We start from the raw sequence: 20,358 nt of genomic DNA, 5'->3' as shown, positions 1-20,358 counted from the left end.
TTTCTGTGACATGTGGGAGATTGTATGTGCAACATTGGGTAAACTAAAAGGCTTTTCAGCATTGTTGGGAAAATATTATAGGGTCAAGACCTTTGTTGCAAGACCATGGTTTCATTTTTGAGAAATCCGGCAGCTTTTTTCTTTCCCACTTCCTGCTGACTCATCTTCCATCAAACAGAATTTTTGGTTTTGACCTAGAAATTCTTTATACCATTGCCTGATCTTAATCAAAACATTAAAGAACCCCATAAAAATGACAAAGACAGGAAAAGAATATTGTTAAAGGTTTTGGTATAAACTAATCCAGAAGGCCAGGCAGACCACGTTTATAAAGTCCTTGTAGGATTTTGAAAACATTACATCAGTTTATTACACAGTTCTCTATGGGATTCTTGATTCTTACAGGTCAATTTATACCCTGAAAAAATATATATCTTTATTTTTGTGGTTAGAGTACAACTGTCGATGCACTAGTGAAGACAGACACCTTGTGTTGACAAGTGAAACTGCACAGTTTTTACTGTTCTCACCATAGACTGGTTCTCATGTGCATGTATACAGTACATCCATGTATGATCTTCTTTTCTGGTAATGACATACATGCTAAGCACACTGCTGCATCTGTAGACCACAGATTTCAATAAACTGATGGTAAATATTTTTTAATTGCTTGAAAGAACATACAAATACAAAACAAGCCTCAATTGGACAAAGCTTAATACAATTCCAAGAAGTACAAATAGCAGGAAAACAATGAATAAATAAACAAAACAAACAAAGAAAAAAAGGCTAATAAAATATCACAAAAGGGGGTTAATCATTAGAAATACATTTCAAAGATTACACAGTTTAAAGTTGTTGTTTTTTTTACGCATGAGTTTTAAAAGATTTGAAGAACACCATTAAATCTTTCTGGAAAAGTGAGTGTGGCGGAAATTTTTTGGAGAATTATATTTATGTATGAAATAATTGGCCAAATAATTTAGAGTAAAATACAATGTTTATAGTTCTAAAGTCAGGTATCATTACATATTTCAAACTTAACTTAACATAAAGGTCAACCCAGATTTTTTCATTTTATTTGCATTCATAAAATAAATGTTTCAATGACTCAACATCTGCTTCAGAAAATGTGCACTCATATTACAATCCAAATTAACTACTTATGACTTTAGAAGTGGAAGTCTACATGTTCTTAAAACCTTTTTCTTATTGCTCTCCTCCGCAAAATTAAGACCAGAAATTACAGATGTTTTACTTTAACCAACTGAACCAAACAATCAGGGCTTTTAGATTTTACCAAAGATAATTTCCGAGTAGGCTACACGTGATATAGGCCTATCACAAAAAAATCATCATAACTAAAGAAATTTCCTTCCCCATCCATAATGTGTACAACCAGACACCTTTATTCATCCAGTCCTGAAAGAACACCGATTTCCTATTAATGCATTTTAAAATTAATTAGAACGTGTCCTTGAGAAAGTCCATCATCCGGGGTTTTCCTCTGCCTTGTTCTTTCTCTGTTTATAAACAGAAAGAGCGCAGAATGGTCGATGCGCCGTGACGTCACTTCTCCAACCACGTCACATTATATTGACCTTTCTAAATGTTTTTCATATCGAACGAGAAGTACTACAGATCAAACCCCACGTGTATTTAGTTACAATGCGAGCAACCGCGCTTGCAATCGACATCAAATCATCTTATTTTTTTATTGCCGCATGTAACGCACGTGTCGTCCGGTTCCAGGAACTGAAACAATATTAACCTTTAATTTGCCAGAGAGCTTAGTGTTAGACCTCAGAAAATTGTCGAGAAAAAAAGAAACATCATAGATAACAATTACGAAAAATATCAAGAATATCGCATTACTCCGCGCTAACTGTTTTAAAACGAGTGAAGTGTACACGAGTGTGTAAAGCGCACCACGCTCCCGTCCAATAATCCATGACGTGTTTTCCACGCGCCATCTCCATGTTTTGACTACCACCACCAACAGCAACACAGTGAACCCTACCAACACATAGCCGTTGCGCTTGCAATCCCCTCTGTGTTTTTCAACAAAATGGCTGATTTTGGGGATGATACCGGAGCGAGAGCCCTGTTGGCTCTCAAATCTGCTCCTTGTAGCCCGGTGGCTATTTCTATCCCGCCCGTGTACACTTTCTCCTCCTCGACTTCGCCCGGGATCATATCATCCATGCCCCTCTCCCCTCCGTCGCAGGCCCTCGCTCGCCTGGAAGGCAGGGACTTCGAGTTCGTCATGCGCCAGAAGACGGTGACCGTGGGGCGGAATTCGTCGCACGGCTCCGTGGATGTCAACATGGGCCACTCGAGCTTCATATCCAGGAGACATTTGCAGATCACCTTCGAGGAGCCGCATTTCTACTTGCGCTGTCTCGGCAAGAACGGTGTGTTTGTCGACGGCGTTTTCCAGAGGAGAGGCGCACCTCCACTTCTCCTACCGAGGGAGTAAGTTACTAAAATGAGATCTGTTTCCTTAAATTAGCCAGATGGCAAGCACCCATTCACCTAGAGAGCTAATGCACCACACATACAAGAGATTAAATTAACGTGCTTAATGCAGTGCCTGCTTAATCCAAGTAGTCTGCAAGCAAGTGAATCCACGAGAGCTGTCAGAAACTGACTTCAAGATCATTTCAGTGTCTTTAATGTACAAATTGGAAGGGAAAAATTAAACTTTAAATGGATTTTCCAGCTTCGAACTTTTTTGGGCCCTGCATAATCTGACAGTAGGTTTATTAATCTGCTATTGTTTAATTAAATCAACCAGTTAAAGGGATATGTCACCCCAAATAATAATTTACTCACCCTCAAGTTGTTTTAAACTTGTATGACTACTTCCTCAGTGGAAGGAATTCATTTTAAATGTTTTAACCATACAATGAAAGTAAATGCAACCATATCCATTTGTGTTCCATTGAAGAAATGAAAGTTTGAAATAGCATGAGGGTGTGTAAACAATAACAGAATTTAAAGTTTTTGAGTCAAGTAACCATTTACGCCCCAGGTCGGGACCTGGCAATGGATCTGGATTCAAAAGGGGTAGCCTACATCTTTATAGTGTATAAATTTACTGACCATAGGCTAAGTGTTTGTTTTGAGGTTGGTGCTGAAGATGGGGTTAACATATAAACATGAAAAGTTAAACGTTTCACTTTACGACCACAGGTACGATGTGCACGACAGAGACTGGATCCACCACATGATTTTTGTGGGCAGATGTGAGATACAGGCTTCATTTATGACACATATCAGTAGTAACCACTTTATGATCTTTAGCAGACAAAGAACAGAGGGAAAAACCTAGTGATACTATAATGTAGTACCTTGAACAACAACATTTGAGTAGTAACATGACATGGATTATGCACAATTTTCGTCTTTGTTTTGATTGGTTGGAAGTGTAAACTATTACAGTTCTCAATACAAAGTGCTTTTGATAATTTTTCGAATGATTGAGCTTTAAATTTACAAATCGTTTTGAAATTATTTGAATTTGTACTTAAACTTGTACTTTCAACTTTAAATTTATTTAAACATAAACACCTTAAAAGTGTTTTATTGACCCACTCTAAACAAAAAAATTAAAAGAGCTGTTACTTTTCCCATGATTTAGTTGTTCTGTTTACACTAAGTTAAAAGTTAAGCAGCACAAATAGATATTTATCTCTGTAACAATCACAGATCAGTTAGTGGTTGATGATCCTGCTGCATTAGATGTCTCTGATAAAGTGTACCACATGTAAACCAGTTACAATATCTGTAATCTGTAGAGTTAATCAGCATGAAAGCAGTTTTTAGCCTTAAATGTAAACACTAATGATTGAGAAGTGGATAAACTAGCTAACTAGATCAGACTGAAGGTCCCTACATGGTTGTGCTACTGTTAGGCTCTTTGTCTCTCTCAGATTTGATTAAAATCACTATTTGGCTTCTTCATTCTTATCAGAATTGCTTTTACTATGTCTTGGTGTGTGCCATCTGTCTTATCAATGCGGAGTAGATCTGTGGAGCTTGTTGTCATGGAGGTCAGAGTGGCTATTCCTGCAGACTGCTGTGAAAACACGGACAGACTGAACCAGTAATGGGTGCATGCCAAGCCAGCCATTCAAAACAACTGCAGTGTGTATGCTGTAGCATTAAAAGTGGCTTCCTGGTGCAGCACTTGTGTAAATACGTCCAGTGGAGGCGGTGCACCAATTCATTATTCTCTCTGGCTACACTGTCGACAATTCAAAAACACAGAAAAAGGGGTGGAAGGGAGGGTTCTTTTTTTTTTTTTACTCCAAAGTTCACGTTTTGTTGGTCCCAAGCAGAAACATAGCCTAAAAATTAAGTAATTTGTTTTTTTATACAGATTTTTTGCCTTTTTTGTTTGTTTATTTTATGTCCACTAATCACAAATAATTTTTAATGACAAAGTAAATGTCCGATTTTCTATTTAATTAATTTTTTAGGGAAAGAAATGAACACTTCTATTCAAGTAGGCTATGCATTAAATAGGTCATAGTGATAGAAAAGACATTTATGATCTTGCAAAAGATTTCGGTTTCAAATAAATGCTGTTATTTTTAACTTTTCAAACATGTGGCACCATATTAAGCAGCACAACAGTGTTTTCAACATTGATAATTATAACAAATGTTTCTTGAGCAGCAACTCATCAAATTACAATGATTTATGAAGGATCATATGACACTAAAGACTGGAGTTTGACATCACAGGAATAAATAAAATATTAAATATATACAAACAGAAAATGTTTTTTTTTTAAATTATAGTAATGTTTCACAATATTGCTGTTTTTACTGTATTCTTAATGAAATAAATGCAGCTTTAGTGAGCGTAAGAAATGCTTTTTTTAAAAATATATATTTTTGTGGATACCACATATTTCAAATGTTCAAAAGAACAGCATTTACAGTGTTGCCTTCCATTTTAATCAATTTATGCAGTATGTATTTTTCTAATTATTATTTTTTTATTATAAATCTTACCAACCCTAAATTTGTGAACGATAGTCAAAAGCTGCTGCTTATTTACTGATTTGTAAGTTTTGCTGGAAGAAAAGCACCACCTACATATTTTACTGATATTTAGGTTCATGTAAAATTATTTTTATGCCTTAATGTGTCTTTGTCCTTCTCTATAGGTGCACATTTCGATTTCCCAGCACGGTGATAAAGATTCAGTTTACAGTGCTCTACCACAAGGAGACAATGAAGGAGGAGGCTCCTGTATCCCCTGTGAGACCCCTTTACCCACAAATATCTCCACTGAAAATCAGCATTCCTGAAAATGACTTCAGAAGTATGATGAGTCCTCTGCCTTCGCCGACTGGAACCATTAGGTATGACTTCGTCCGAACGACCACACAGAGAAAATAACTGTGGTAACACTTTAGTTTAGGGTCCAATTCTCTCTGTTAACTGGTTGCTTATTAGCTTGCATATAGGATATTGGCTGTTGATTAAGTCAACTCAAGTTTACCTTTATTTATATAGTGCTTTTTACAATACAGATTCAGTTTCAAAGCAGCTTTACAGTGATAACAGGGAAATAATTCAAGTTGTTTCTGCTTTACAACAGATCTAGAAGAATCTTAAGTAAGTTCAGTGATGGTTTATTTTTGTTGTAAAAAAGTTAATTTAGTTAATTTATTTATATATAGCCAGAAAACAGTGATACCATCGTCCAGTTCAGTTCTCATATAATGGTTTCAATGCAGGCAGATCGATAATATTGTTGAACATTAAAGGGTAAGTTCGGCGTTTTGCAAGTAAAGCCCTGTTTTAAGATCGTTTCTGATAAAATCAAATGGTTAAGATTAAAGTTTGGACACATGCTGCTGTCCCGAGAATTTTAGGTTTTTGTGGTAGCACCCCCCCACCTATACAATGGTTTCATAGGGGCACTGGAACAATCATTCATATAAACGCATTAAACTTTAGTTTACAAAGACGTGAAACTCACCGAGTGGTCTGGGGTGTTCACTGATATGCTCACGCAAAAATCGCTGCAAAAGATGCTTTCCAACAGGTTTTATCGTAGTTTTTGTCCAACTCCATTGACTTGAATTGGATGTTCTGTGCGGTAACGGTATTACTCCGCCGCCGGAGACGGAAATGGGGTTGTTTGTATTCTTTCTGTAGTTATGCAGTCGCGGTATTGTAGGCTACGCTATCCAAACATTGGCAAAGGTGCATTATCGCCACCAACTCGGCTGGGTGTCTATTATTCAAGCTCTCACGGAAGAATGTCCGCAGTTGTGAGACGTTGGAAAAATAGGTCCACAGTTTTACAACGAATGGTAAAACACCTGTTGGAAAGCATCTTTTGCAGCGATTTTTGCGTGAGCATTTCAGTGAACACCCCAGACCACTCGGTTAGTTTCACGTCTTTGTAAACTAAAGTTTAATGCGTTTATATGAATGATTGTTCCAGTGCCCCTATGAAACCATTGTGGAGGTGGGGGGGTGCTAATACAAACACCTAAAATTCTCGGGACAGCAGCATTTGTCCAAATTTTAATCTTAACCGTTCGATTTCATCAGAAACGATCTTAAAACAGGGCTTTACTTGCAAAACGCCGAACTTACCCTTTAAGTGTCCCCAACTAAGCAAGACAAAAGCCAAAGGCGAAAGTGGCAAGGAACCAAAACTCCATCAGGTGACAGAATGGAGAAAAAAAACCTTGGGAGAAACCAGGCTCAGTCAGGGGTCCAGTTCTCCTCTGGCCAACGAACGAACAGTTTATGATTTTGATTCTGGCAGCATTACAGGTCAGAAGTCAGATTGGATCAGAACATTCAGAATATTTGAAGATCACACTGGTATGGAGACAGGTTTATCATGAACAAGTTCTTATAAAGCACATATTAATGCCTTATTCTGCATGAACATATTCTACATCCCTTAATCCTACCTAAAACCTAAATTTAAGGACTACCATACTAACTATTAATAAGCAGTAATTGGGAGTTTGATGCAAAAGTTGTAGTTAATAGTTAGTAAATAGTGAGAATTGGAAAAACTAAAGTATGACCAAAAACGGTTTCATTAGAGAACCAGTTCTTTTCCAGACCTTTTTGAAAGTAATTTTTGTTCACATCTTGTCTTTGAAATGCAGGTCTTCTGCATAGAAATGAAAACATGAGCAACAATTTACAGCACCTAATGTATTTGGTGAAGTACATATGCAAAAATATGACATTTTAAAAAGACTACAGAACAATATGTTTTGCATATTCGTATTATGATGTCAGTCAATTGAAGCAAAAGTCACATTTCAATATGTTTCCAGAGTGCATTCCTGCATTTACACTGAAGCATCAGAATTTGCATGCAAAAGGAGATGCTTGATTTTGATTGGTATTTGAAGCTGTCTGCTGCATTGTGTATCTAGTAGATACAATAGTGGTAGGAAAAGCCTGCCCCTGGCGGCCTCTCCGCTCTTCTGCACCACGTGTGGCTCTCAAAGCAAGCATGCTGTGTCCACATACCATATATGGCATGTGCTGAGCTTGGAGCTCCCTGATTGGTTGTTCGGAAAGTGTTGTGGTTTGGTGTTTTGAGCCACAGATAGTTTCCTTTTTCCGAGTCCTCCAAACACCCCCGTCATCCCACTCCTTGGCCTGCTCCTACACCCAGCATAAACAGACACATGCTTTCTGTCCTTCCTGATTCCTCTTCCCTTACTGGGGGGAATACTTCCTTCTATTCAGCTCTACAAGCATTGGAACTGGTTATCCACGTATGAGCTGCAGTTCAGTTTCTACTGTAATATTTTTCTCTTGTAAGTTTCAGTCTGTGTTGAGTGATGGATTAGGGACATTCCCAGATTGTCTCAAACAGCAGATGTGTGTAAAGCTTTGCATTACACACACATGGAGCTGCTTGAATAACTGCCATGTACAGTACAACCAGCAATATCAGCTCCTTTGCACATTTTTGACCTTACTGTCTGTTTTTTCTTTATTCTTCAGAATCATTTGGGTAAGGCGATAGCACTTTACAATAAGGTTCAATTTGTTAACAACAGTTATTGCCTTAGGTATCATGAACTAACAACAATTTTTACTGCATTTATTACTCTGTTAATGTTATAAATATACTATTGTTTTTGTTAATTCATGTTTGTTCACAATAGATTATTGTTATTTTATAAAATAAAATGTCCAACAGACTAAGAAACATGTCCTATTATTATCATGTCATTTTAATGTAAAAGTCTTTACTGTAACTTCTTAATCCATTGATTAAGTTCTTGACTACTTTCTGAATAAATGTATTAATTTCTTTTTATTTTTAAATCTTACTGACCTTGTGTAGATGATAGAAATTAACAATAACCTAGATAAACAAATGCTGAAAAAGTATTTGTCATTCTTAATGCATTAAATAATTGAATAAATTGACTAAAAAAAATTAATAAAACTAAAAGTTGGCTAGAATTTGGGTTGAATCATTTTTTTGATTCAGAGAAGATGTCTGTTAGTTTACTGAGTTAATGATCAATTGGTTAAATAGTTCATTAGATAGTCCTCTGTAAATCATTACTGCACATGACCCTTTGGAATCATGTGGCTTACCAACCTCATTGTTTATACTACAATGTGTTTTGAATTTGAGTACCACTAAAATTGACGGCGTGTTTTTACTTTTAATATAAATGCATTGCGTGATGCAGAATTTTAGACCCAAAACATTTCAGTTAGTTCATCACAACAAACTAAGTAACTGGTCAGTTCTGTTTTGGACAGCAGGAAAAAAAACAATGCTAAATGCAAATAATGAATATGGTTGCCGATATTAACATATTTTTTAACTAATTCATTTAATTAATAATATATTAATCTTGATAATGTTAAAACTATTCAGTGATTGATTTTAAAGGTACGCTGTAACTTTTGGCCCTCTAGCGCATGCAAAACTAAACTGCATGCATTTTGTGGAAGAACATTGTTTTGGTTGTGCTTCAGCTCTGCATGACTGTGTGGATTAATACCACTCTTTACAATAGATAATGCTTTACAATGAATTCTTGTTAGAGAGCTACATATGGCAATTTATCTGTTCAATAAAATACCTTACTCACCTGTTGAGTAACAAAAACCCCATCTCCGCGTTGCTTTCACAGCATTTTTAAATTACTCAGTTCTCGCCATCTCCATGAAGCCAATGCAATGTTTATTCTTGTTTTATTATGAGCTTTGTTGCGTTCTCTTTTTCCTAGCATACTCTCCTCTGTTAGCTGTTTTTTTTTTTTTAACTGGTGATTCCCTGGAGGTTCGAGGTTTAGCAGTCCTCGAAGGTTTATCTCACTCCCACACCATACAGACATCAAAGTTGCTGGAGGGAGCAACTTTTCTCTATTTATGTAAATGACGAGACATGCATGGATGCGAGTGACGTATGTACGCTATATCCCGTGAAAATCATCCTGCCAGTCTAATTATAATCACCTATAATAGGATTACCATAGTGAGACAAAAACACGTTTTGGAAAAAGGATTGATGGAAGGATTAAATGACTCATCATTTAAAATTTGTTAATTTTGTACAAAAAAAGCGTACCTTTAAAGGACATTTGGTTAACTTTTGTGTCATAATCAAGTTTGGTACTATGTTGTATCGCCATTTGATACTAAATGTAAAACATGTTTTTTTTTAGTTGTTTTTTTGTTTTTTTTATACCATTAGGATCCTTTGGGATTTTTTCTAATTTAGGATATAAATCCAAATAGGAATCCTGTACACATTCCTTTTAGATTTTTATTTTAACTAGGACAAACATTTTGCCTTTGAATTTATTTATTTTTTACATATTCGTAAGCCATTTTTAGAACAGAAGTTTTATTGTGAAGTCTGTGTGGAAGAGGTGTTAGTTGTCTTTTTGCTTGTCCTTAAGGTGTTTTTGTAATACGGTCCGGCTGTTGTGAAAATGCTGCCTCAGGACTGGACTTCAACCCAAAGCACCCCGCCCGCTGTGCCCTCACACACACACACACACACACACACACACACACACACACACACACACACACACACACAACGCACAATTGCCTTCCCCTTGCCGCTCAGAGAGGCCTGTTTGTCTCTGCCCGCACAACACAATAGAGCCTGTAGCACAACAGCCTTAGCTGAGCACTCGGTTGTGCACTGCTGTCAGAAAGCTAGCAGTAAAAAATTACACAGCGGGTGAAGGAATGGTGGGGTGTGTCTGCGTTATGGGAGACTTACTGATGAGTTGACAATAAACGAAAGTCTTAAAATAGCACTGCTCAGGATGTCTTTCTGTCAGTTTCAGCCTAAATAATACAGTTATTATCATTACAATTCGGAAACCCTGTGGCTAATGGCTCCGTACTTGTTTTCCTCTTTTATCTGAATGGTTTGTTTTTTAGGGCTCAGGGCCACCTACTGGCACATTGTTTTTTATGTCAGGTGCATAACAAGGGTTATAAAATGGATTATAATGTTGTGGGTAATTTTCAGCATGTAATCTGCTGTCAGTTACCACAGGCAGTCATGAGCAACAAACAGAAAACATGTTTAGAGTAACACTCGTAATTAATACATATAAAATGGAGCCAGAAGGCAAGCGAGCGGGAGGGTTGAAAACATGGACTGCAAAAAAGATTGGTTGAAAAGTGGTAACGTTTATGCGTGGATTTTTGCACAAAAGTGACTCGAGCTGAAAAGTGTTCTAGATGGATGTGGTTCTTCTAGTCGTGTTTTAATACTTTATGCAAACAGTGCTTAATGAATAACTACGTATAGAAATTGGCAATATATTAGGACCATATCAGTTGATATCAGGCGTGTACTGATTATTTATTGCTCGATATTGGATGTGTACACTTTTTTTGTTTTATAGTGCATCCTCGTCACATCCCTTCATTGTCCCTTCCTGATACTTCTGCATATATTACCAAGTGAAAGTAACCAGGTTTACTTTTCAGCTGGTGACATAAGTTTACATAAGTATATTTATTTTTTTATTTTGGTTGTGAAACTGCCATTCATGAGTTTTTTTTTTTTTTTAAGAAACTAATACTTTTATTTAGCAAGAATGCATTAAAATAAATTTTAGTAAAATAAAAAGTTGTTTTCAATTGTAATAATATTTCACAATATTACTGTTTTACTGTATTTTTGATCAATTAAATGCAGCCTCGGTGAGCAAAAGAGACTTATATCAAAAACTTCTCTGACAAAAAAAGATCTCAACCCCAAACTTTTGAATGGTAGTGTATAGTACGTTGCACAGAAAATGCTAGTGATTCTATCACACCAGAATCATTTCAATGCATATAATGTTTAATTATGTTTATGCTTTAAATTATGGGTTTGTTGTGTATTTTTTACCATGCTTTGTAAGTGTATAGGAAGCACTAAAAATTGCTTATAAACCTAAACATTTAAACTGGAATGGACTTTGTCACATTTTTTCCAGGGTTCTCAGGAGCAAAAGTCAGAGTTGGGTATACTTCTATAATGGTGAACGAAAACTACAACAAATATATTTTTTTTCATTACCATTTGCTCCAAGAACAAAGGGGAAAAAAATCATGATAGCGTTTGTAAGACTTGCCAAAACAGGAAAAAAAATATCGAGAGATTGATTACAGTGATCAGAAGAGAGAAAGATGTCAAATCCTTCAGCTGTTGTGTTAGAAACACCTGCACATCAGCCTCAACAAGTTAATATAAAACAAGGTATAGTGTAAAAAATGTACATTACATTTAAAAAATATATATAAATATAAAAACTTTTTCTAGATTTACGATGTTATTAACTGGAAATGCTTCATCAGTCTGTGAAAAGGTTCTATACAATCTTAATCAGAAGCATTCCTTTAATCTCTGAAACAGTCTTCTTGGCCTGTTTAATAAATGATGTCCTCACACCTTTCTGTCCATCCTTTCTCTACTTAGCGTTCCCAATTCCTGCCCAGCGAGCCCTCGGGGCGCAGGTTCTTCGGGATACCGCTACGGTCGCAACATCACCTCAGATCTCCAGCTGGCAGCTGAGTTTGCTGCCAAGGCTGTTTCAGAACAGCGCACTGAAACCACAGGAGGAGACAGTCCTAAGGTAAGAGCCTCCTGCAATAACCAATGCATGTCAATCATGGTCAGTGTGTTTGTTCCCAGGATTAACTGTCCACTCTTCCTTCAGGATGAGTCCAAACCTCCTTACTCGTACGCTCAGCTGATAGTCCAGGCCATCTCGTCTGCACCGGACAGACAGCTAACACTAAGTGGCATCTACGCTCACATTACGAAGCATTATCCCTACTACAGGACGGCTGACAAGGGCTGGCAGGTCAGTTTATCGGCCAAAATTGTTGTTTGTCTGTCTGTCATGTTTGTGTGCTAATTTGCTTTCCCTTAATCTCATTTCTCTCCAGAACTCCATTAGACACAACCTGTCTCTCAACCGCTACTTTATTAAAGTGCCGCGCTCACAGGAAGAGCCAGGCAAAGGTTCGTTCTGGCGCGTGGACCCCTCATCAGAGGCCAAGTTGGTGGAGCAGGCCTTCAGAAAGCGTCGGCAGAGAGGGGTGTCCTGCTTCCGCACGCCCTTCGGCCCACTGTCCTCCAGGTGAGATGTCTCAGACCCCCGCTTTTTAACCCAGCACACCCTGCGCTGACCCCCTTATGACACTCGCACCGTCTGATGTAATAGAAGCCTGCTTAGCCTCTTCTGTTTCCCTCTTTCTTCCCCATCTGTCTGTTTCTTCACTGGGCAGAACAAAGTAAGTCTGTTTGAATTTGATCCCATTCACTCGTCAGCCACTTGGTACAGCAGCATCAGTTAGACCCAACTTTGTGTTCTCTGTTTTTACACATGCTGTAAAAGCTTGCATCAGACTTGGGTCCAAAATGAACTCTAATGCATGATTCAAACATTGGCTGATGTTAGTAACTCAAGTGTGGATATGGTTACCGTTCATACCGTTAAGCCAGGATAGCAAAAATATGAAAATTGCAAAGGTTCAGTGTTTTAGCAAGAAGTACCATCCCACCAGAAGACTGGCTGATGTGGAATCCTACAAGACCTTCATAAAAAATTTATCGAAGGATCTAAAAACTATGTCAATGTGATTAAAGGGATAATTCACCCCAAAAATAAAATTCGGTCATTAATTACTCAACCTAATGTCATTCCAAACACCTAAGACTTTTTGAAGAGTTCATAAAATGTGTATCCATATTAATTGATTGTTTTGTCCAAAATTTTCTGAAGGGACTCGATCGATTTATATGATGAACAGATTTAATTTAGGCTTTTATTCACATGTAAACATTGATCAGCGAACCTAAACAGAAGATCAACCAAACCTGCTTGATCCAAGAGAACAAACCTCTTGCTGAAGCTCAAACGTGCTGCGTAACACAAGAATGAGCTTTATTGGTTCTTGCAGAAGCTCAAATGTCAAATATATATATATATATATAAAAATGTGATATACATGTCTTTACTGTCACTTTTGATATTTCACATTATGTAGTTGTTGTTTAACATTTCAAATTGTAGAGATTAACGTTAGTTAATAGATTATGAAGGAACATGAATTAATAATCCGTAGTATGTTTCTAAATTAATAGGTATTAATAAAAAAAATTGTAATGGTACTATTAATTTTATAAATTGGTGTTCATTTATTAGTTCATTATACTTAGTATTGAATATGAATAAATATAACATTATTATACTCAAGTGTTGCCGTTCTTGTAACTATGTTATGCAAAAAATAATTTCGTGGTAGAGACCCTCATTCAAAATCAAGTTTCAAATTGACTAGTGAGATGCCACCTTAGAATTTGATCATTATTCAATTATGTTTAGAGGCTGAAATTTTCTTAAAGAGGAAGTGTCTCATTCCTGTGCCCCTATTGGCACCAAATGAAATTGCGTCAATAATGAGTTTTTTCGAACAGGATTCCCAGGCATGCTCCCATCCATCATTACTTTGGCCATTATTTGCTAGTGTTGCTTCAAACTCACACTGCTCACACAAACAGAGCAGTGTTTTGAAAGCTTCACACTGTTTACATTAATTTCTTAAAGTTGTCTCAGTCTGCACATTTTAAGAAACTAGTTTAACTTTTAAAAAAATGTATATGTCCTTGGCCTGTAACATCTGAACATGTATGCGTTGCATTCACAGTGTGTATGAGAATTAAGGCCCATTCACACCAAGAACTATAACAATAACTATATTAGCATCCACCAAAGCAACGTACAATAACGTTCGGTTTATTCTGAGCGTGCGCTGCAGTTTTGCTGTCTGCTCAAGCATTTTAAAGCAGGATGGATTTCGATTGACTGTCAATCGAAAAAAAATTTCTGAAAGTGATTCCAATGATATCGTTTCTCTGTCGTTATAGGTGTAGTTGCGATGGGGACTCTGCTTTTTTTTTTTACTTATAATAATTTTTATAACTATATCTTCATTGTGATTGTTATAGCTATCGTCTTTGGTTGGATGGGCCCTTACTGTTTTCCAGGATGTCAGTGTGCATGACTGACAGATCATTGTGTTGGTTTCAGGAGTGCTCCAGCGTCTCCCACCCACTCCGGCCTCCTCTCTCCACACTCGAGCGGCCTCCAGACCCCCGACTGTCTGTCACGGGAAGGATCCCCAGTGTCACATGAGCATGACTTTGGCTCCAAGCTTGCGTCTGTGCCCGAGTACCGGTACTCCCAGAGTGCACCAGGTGACCGTGCTTCTTTTGATAGCACAGCAATACTGACTGCCAGTGTTTGGATGTATAGTCTTCAAATAGAAACAATACTAACTTACCTACATTTTTTTAGTAGTACGATATTAGCTCAGCTGTGGTCAAAATGGTGTAGCTTTTCCTAAATTGTGGAGCTTTTCCTGTAATGAACAAAATGCATTTTTGAACTGCAGATGTTCAATTACAGTTTGCTTAAATAATTATAACTTGTGGTGTAGCTGACTACCATTTATATCTATGCAGTTTCGGCAAGCTTCTGATTCAGTCGATTCTCCAGTCCTAAATTTTCTCTGACTCTCTGGTGATTCCTCTTGTCTCTCAGGCTCTCCAGTGAGCACCCATCCTGTAATCATGGCCGTACCATCTCAGTCATCACCCGCCATCCCCAAGCCTGTGACTTACATGCCAGCCTCCATCATTAGCTCCTCCGGTCAGGCCATCCATGTGGTGCAGCAGGCGCCAGCTGTCACCATGGTCCGTGTAGTGACCACCTCTACCAGCTCCCCCAATGGCTACATCCTGGCTAACACCACCTCAAGCTCAGGAGAGGGACCTGGAGATCAAAGAGGTAAAACAACCCATTTCTTCTTGTTTTATCACAGAGCAGTTTTTGGCTAAATCTGTTGGAATGCCTAGTATTGTCTTCAAATTTGCAATATGAGTGAATAGGCCTTAACTGTCTCTCTGTTAATCTTCTGTGTATGTAGTGGATGAGATGCCTATGGTTGGCAGTAGAGTTATTCAGGCTGTAGGGAGTCACATAAGCTCGGCCAATAGGGGGCAGCAGAGCTACACTGTTGTCCAGCAGAGCGCCATTCACCACCTTCCCGTGCAGACCATTTCTCAGAATGGCAAACATGCTCTTCCTATCGCCAGTGTACCAACAAGTGCTTACGGTATGTGTGCGTAGTGTGTGTCCATTCACTGTTCTTCTGAAGCTGGTCTTGTGCTTTACTGATATGATTTGCCAATTAACAATGCATGACATTTTTCTAACGTGTTTTAAATATATGGTTCATGACAAACTTTTTTCCCAGATAAAAATGCAGAATGCAAATAACATGAATACAAATAGTACATGTCTAGGAACTTGGCACATGTTGTAAACTGCTTTATGTTAGACACTATTGCTTGTCATTGACCTGTAACCTATTCTCTGTGTTGTCGTCTCTATACCCTCAGCCCTTACCAATCCTCTTCAGATCTTGGCTGCCCAGGCTTCAACATCCCCACCTGTGCTGGTCAACAGGCCCCCCAGCATGGAAACCAACGAGTCCAGCATCAACGAGCCCGAGCTCAAACGGCCCAAAATGGAGGAGGACAGTGTCGCTCCAGTCCCTCAGCCTGTTATTGTTGCAATGAACCAAGAGGCCAGTGAATGAATAAGTGAGTGAACGAGTGAGCCAATGACGGATCATTAAAGCACATCTCACAATATCGTTAAACATTGAGGGAAACGTGTTTGGTTTTCTTTAAAACGAGAACTTAAAAGTTTTGTAAACGCCCGACATGGGTAACTGATCGAATGTCTTTGTAAGAAAAGGTTAAAGCGTCTTTGTATCATGGGGGTTAATTCATTGAGCTACATCTGGCAGCATTAAAATTCAATGCTCACAGTTTTAAATTTGTAGGGGTTTTTAATCTTGTAAGAATGTTTGAAAGAAGTATGAAGAGAGGTACATGTGCTTAAAGCCACCAGCTAGGCATGTGCGCCCAGGTAGTTCCTCACAAGGTACATCTAAGAGAGAGAGAGAGAGAGAGAGAGAGTTCTTCTTTTCGGGATGGGGTGGGACCAATACCTATGCAGCTATTACAGTCTGAGACCATGAGTCTCTCTGAATTGAAACAGTATATAAAAAGGGTCACAGGAAGCTGTGCGTCACTGCAGTCACCTGTGTGGCCTGTGTGAGAATTTATTTATCTCTCTGTTAAAAAAAAGACTATCTTTAATAAAATATGTTACAACTCAAAGCACACAGTAGTAGACCACCAGAAATCAATAGATATGATAGAGGCCTTTTCTAGCTGGAGTTCTTTAACCTACATTATTATTATTACTCTGGGAACGATTCTTACCTTGCTTGCTTACTACAAAGAGACATGTCTAGAAAAATGCTTATTTCTTAATTGGTCTGTGTTTAGCGGAAAAATTAAAAAGAACTCAATGAATGTAAGTAGCGTTTGTTTATTTGTTCGTGGCACCCACTTTTGAACTAAACTATATATTAGACCATTAGAATGTGTTTGTAGATACATTTTTGATATTCTGTTATAAAAACAAATTGAATAACTGTTTGAAGTTCATCGTATTTAACGTAGCTCAGTCGTATTGGTCGATCCCCATTAGCACTTGGCCAAGAGAAATCCTGATTGCATCAATGGATGAATGCAAGCACATGATACCAAATGCTTTTCCAGACCTAGGAATGTAACTGTTGCAGAGGCTGTTTGACTTTCTGTGATCACTTAATAATCACAGAAGCCACTAAATGAATGTTCAGTATTTTTCTGAGAGTTCAAGAAACCTATTTTTTAGGAATATACACGGTCAGCCTTTAATGAGACTTTCTAGTTTTACTAAGAGAAGAGTAAATATATATTGAAGTTATTAAAATGTGCTTCAAGACAATCACTAACAGGATTCAATTCAGAAACCGCTTTGTATGTTGCAAATTGTACACACCACAAATGTGCAGTGAAGTACCCGAGAGTACTTGCAGTGAGCCACTGTTTGTATGCTAACTTAGACGTACAGTGACAGCCGTACAGTGTACCTTTTGTAGTGGAAATCGAAACTTCAACAGACCAAATGCATATCCTCATTATTAGTGCCTTAGTGCTCCACTTCTTTCAGGACTAACTAAAAATCATTTTGCATTTACTACTTAAAGACAACATCATCAAACTTGCCTACTAATAAGTTAATTCGCAGGTTTGAATCAATGAACACATCATGCAAGAAAAAATGAACAACGCAGCATCCTGCCTGTGTAACAATGGAGGGATTGTAGAGCCCTAGAAGAACAGATGAGGGTGACTATTCGTGTTGTGACTGGAAGGGACTGAGCAATACGATAAAAGTAGACAGGAAATGAAATCTCGCTGGTTCCTTAGTCATTGACCAGTGAGGTTTTGCATCATTTGCAAGCTTCAAAACTTCTTATAGCTCAGCGGAGAAATGCATACATCAAGAGGAATCTGTCAGTAAAAAGGTCTTTTGGAGGTTTTAAAAGCATCAAAAGAATATTTGGATTCCAACAAAGCAGATATCAATGTAAAAAATATCGAGATTGATCCTAGTTGATTAGATGTTACCCTTTGTTTCATGTCTTCACAATGTGGGCTTCAATAAACAAAATTAATGAGAGAACCACTATTCCATTTGAATTATATTTTCATTTTAAACAAGAGAATGTATCCTTCATGACTGGCCTGTATGCTTTTTTTCTTTTCTTAAATTGATTTGAGATCATCATGAAATAACCAATGGAATGGTGAAACAAATATTGTCATTGTCAACCCAATTAACATACAGAATCAGTTGTCACTGCCTAAATGTTTTTCATAAAAAAAATTAACAATCTGCCACAGTGTCTGTACGCATACATAACCATGGAGTATTTTTTATCTCAAAGATATTAAGATTTTTTATTATTATTATTCCTTTTTGTGCTTGTTCTGTTCATTGCTATTTGCATATGCAAGTGTTTATACACTAAACATTTCAAATTTAAACTGTTTCCTTTCTCTTTTCAAACAAGTTGAAAGATATAATCTGTTTCCACTGTACACAAATCACCCCTTAAATCCCCCTGCTTTATGAGATCATGCCATACATCTGTGAATGTCCACTGGTTTGTCTTTTAATGTGTATTTAACTACACAATATGTATGAGGGCTTTTCTTCTGTCCATGCAGTTTATGCAATGGTGTACCTGGAATTAATAAAAATACTTCACTGGCTAATCTTTTAAATGAATCTGTGATCATGACATCTTGTGTCTCGATTCCATAGATGAAGGTTTAAGCGTTGCAATGTATCTTTGCCCCTGCCTTTGTTTATTTGATCATTCATGTAATTTATTTTTAAACCGTGAAATCTTACCATCTTTATTATATCCTGGGTACTTTGCTTGTTTCTGTTTCCACAATTTTCTTTCCCATTTGTTTTTTTGTGGCATTAACACTCTTTATAAACCTGTGAAACTCTGTCCTGTCTTTGTCTGAGCAGAAGTTTTGAAAATCCTGTTAACAGCAAACTATTAAAAAATATGAGCTACAAAGTTTTAGCCGCAGCCTGCTTGCCTTGCGCATGTAATGATGATCTCTGGCACTGTTTTCTTATTAAAAACAAAAGGCAGTAGGTATGAATTCTACAATTACAGCTTTGATTTTTATTGCATCCAAGAAGTTTGTATGAGAAAGTGCAAATTAAAAAAAAATGTTGCTGGTGTATCAGATCTTGTATTTAAAATATTTAAATGAATGTTACTGAATGATTGAAAGGTATTTTGTAATGTAACTCCTCACTGGATACTGGCTTTATTAATTTAGTTAGAACTGGTGCCTTTTATTTTTACACATACAATTTTAATTCCTTAGTTTAACTCTAATAACAATCTGTTTTGCTGTTTAAAGTATTGTGCATTGACACTGCATTGATTTTCTCGGCTAGGATTATGTTGTGTTTGTTTTTATTTTTATTTAGTGTAGTTCGCCCTTTAGTAATTTAGTTAAATGTTGAGTGTATATGCCTAGTATATTTCCATTTGTTGTTGTAGAGAAGGTGGTAGGTAAATATATATTTTTTAACATTACTGTAAAAATATTCATATATTAGTACCATGTGCAATCATTGGGGAATTGGAGTATACATGCATTAATTCTATTAAAGAACATTTCAAAATACACTCTTTGCCTTCTTTGCATAAGCTAAGTTTACTTCGAAGTGTTTTACAGGTTGATCGTGTAGTGCTCGCCTTCATTTAATAAATTCGAAGTGTATGGATGTGTTTGGGTAGATATAAAGTGAATTTGGATTTTACCAGCTAATGGCTGGTACAAAATCATGGGTAACGTTAGTCGTTGTCGGCCACCAAATAGTGCAACAGACATAATCTAGCGGAAATATAAAGTATGTATTTTTTATTTTATTTATTTATTTATTTCGACCAATATAATAGCACATAAGGCAATAAAGAAGCATCTTTGATTAAACAATATGACAATTTAAATTCACCACACTTTAACAACTTAAATCTGTCTAGTATTATATACTATTTATTTGTATATGTATGCTGCCTGGAATTAGTGTGTTTGTGTTTAACAATGATAATGCCTGTTTGTTACTTGATAATGTTTTATATATATATATATATATATATATATATATATATATATATATATATATATATATATATAGGTTATAAAAACTACAAACAGTTTAAACGCTAGGTTACGTTTGTTACACTATTTTGTCACCGGCGGGCAAAAGGATGATATCTACCGAGAGATCCTAATATTCTTCCCAGATGTTTTTGTACCCATAGAATATTCTACTTATGAATATGAAAGTCTAAT

General features: G+C 36.9%; 1 protein-coding gene across 2 annotated transcripts; it reads left to right on the top strand.

Moving 5' to 3' along the window:
• The first annotated feature begins 641 nt into the window (after positions 1-641).
• foxk1 (forkhead box K1) lies at positions 642-19,684 on the top strand. 2 transcript variants are annotated; one of them, XM_077213315.1, is made up of 10 exons: positions 642-2,475; positions 5,180-5,377; positions 11,968-12,124; positions 12,209-12,355; positions 12,441-12,634; positions 14,588-14,754; positions 15,101-15,346; positions 15,486-15,674; positions 15,961-16,164; positions 17,711-19,684. In XM_077213315.1, the coding sequence occupies exons 1-9, from the start codon at positions 2,069-2,071 to the stop codon at positions 16,158-16,160; spliced, it is 1,905 nt and encodes a 634-aa protein (XP_077069430.1). In that variant the 5' UTR covers positions 642-2,068; the 3' UTR covers positions 16,161-16,164; positions 17,711-19,684. The 2 variants fall into 2 exon arrangements, with proteins under 2 accessions (XP_077069430.1, XP_077069429.1); XM_077213314.1 differs by having other exon boundaries at positions 15,961-19,684.
• The last annotated feature ends 674 nt before the right edge of the window (positions 19,685-20,358 follow it).

This window comes from Siphateles boraxobius, unplaced genomic scaffold (assembly GCF_051911475.1).
Source record: "Siphateles boraxobius isolate OS27281-9 unplaced genomic scaffold, OSU_SipBor_1 66, whole genome shotgun sequence".
Lineage (NCBI taxonomy): Eukaryota > Metazoa > Chordata > Actinopteri > Cypriniformes > Leuciscidae > Siphateles > Siphateles boraxobius.
This window is presented reverse-complemented; position numbering and strand designations above follow the sequence as displayed.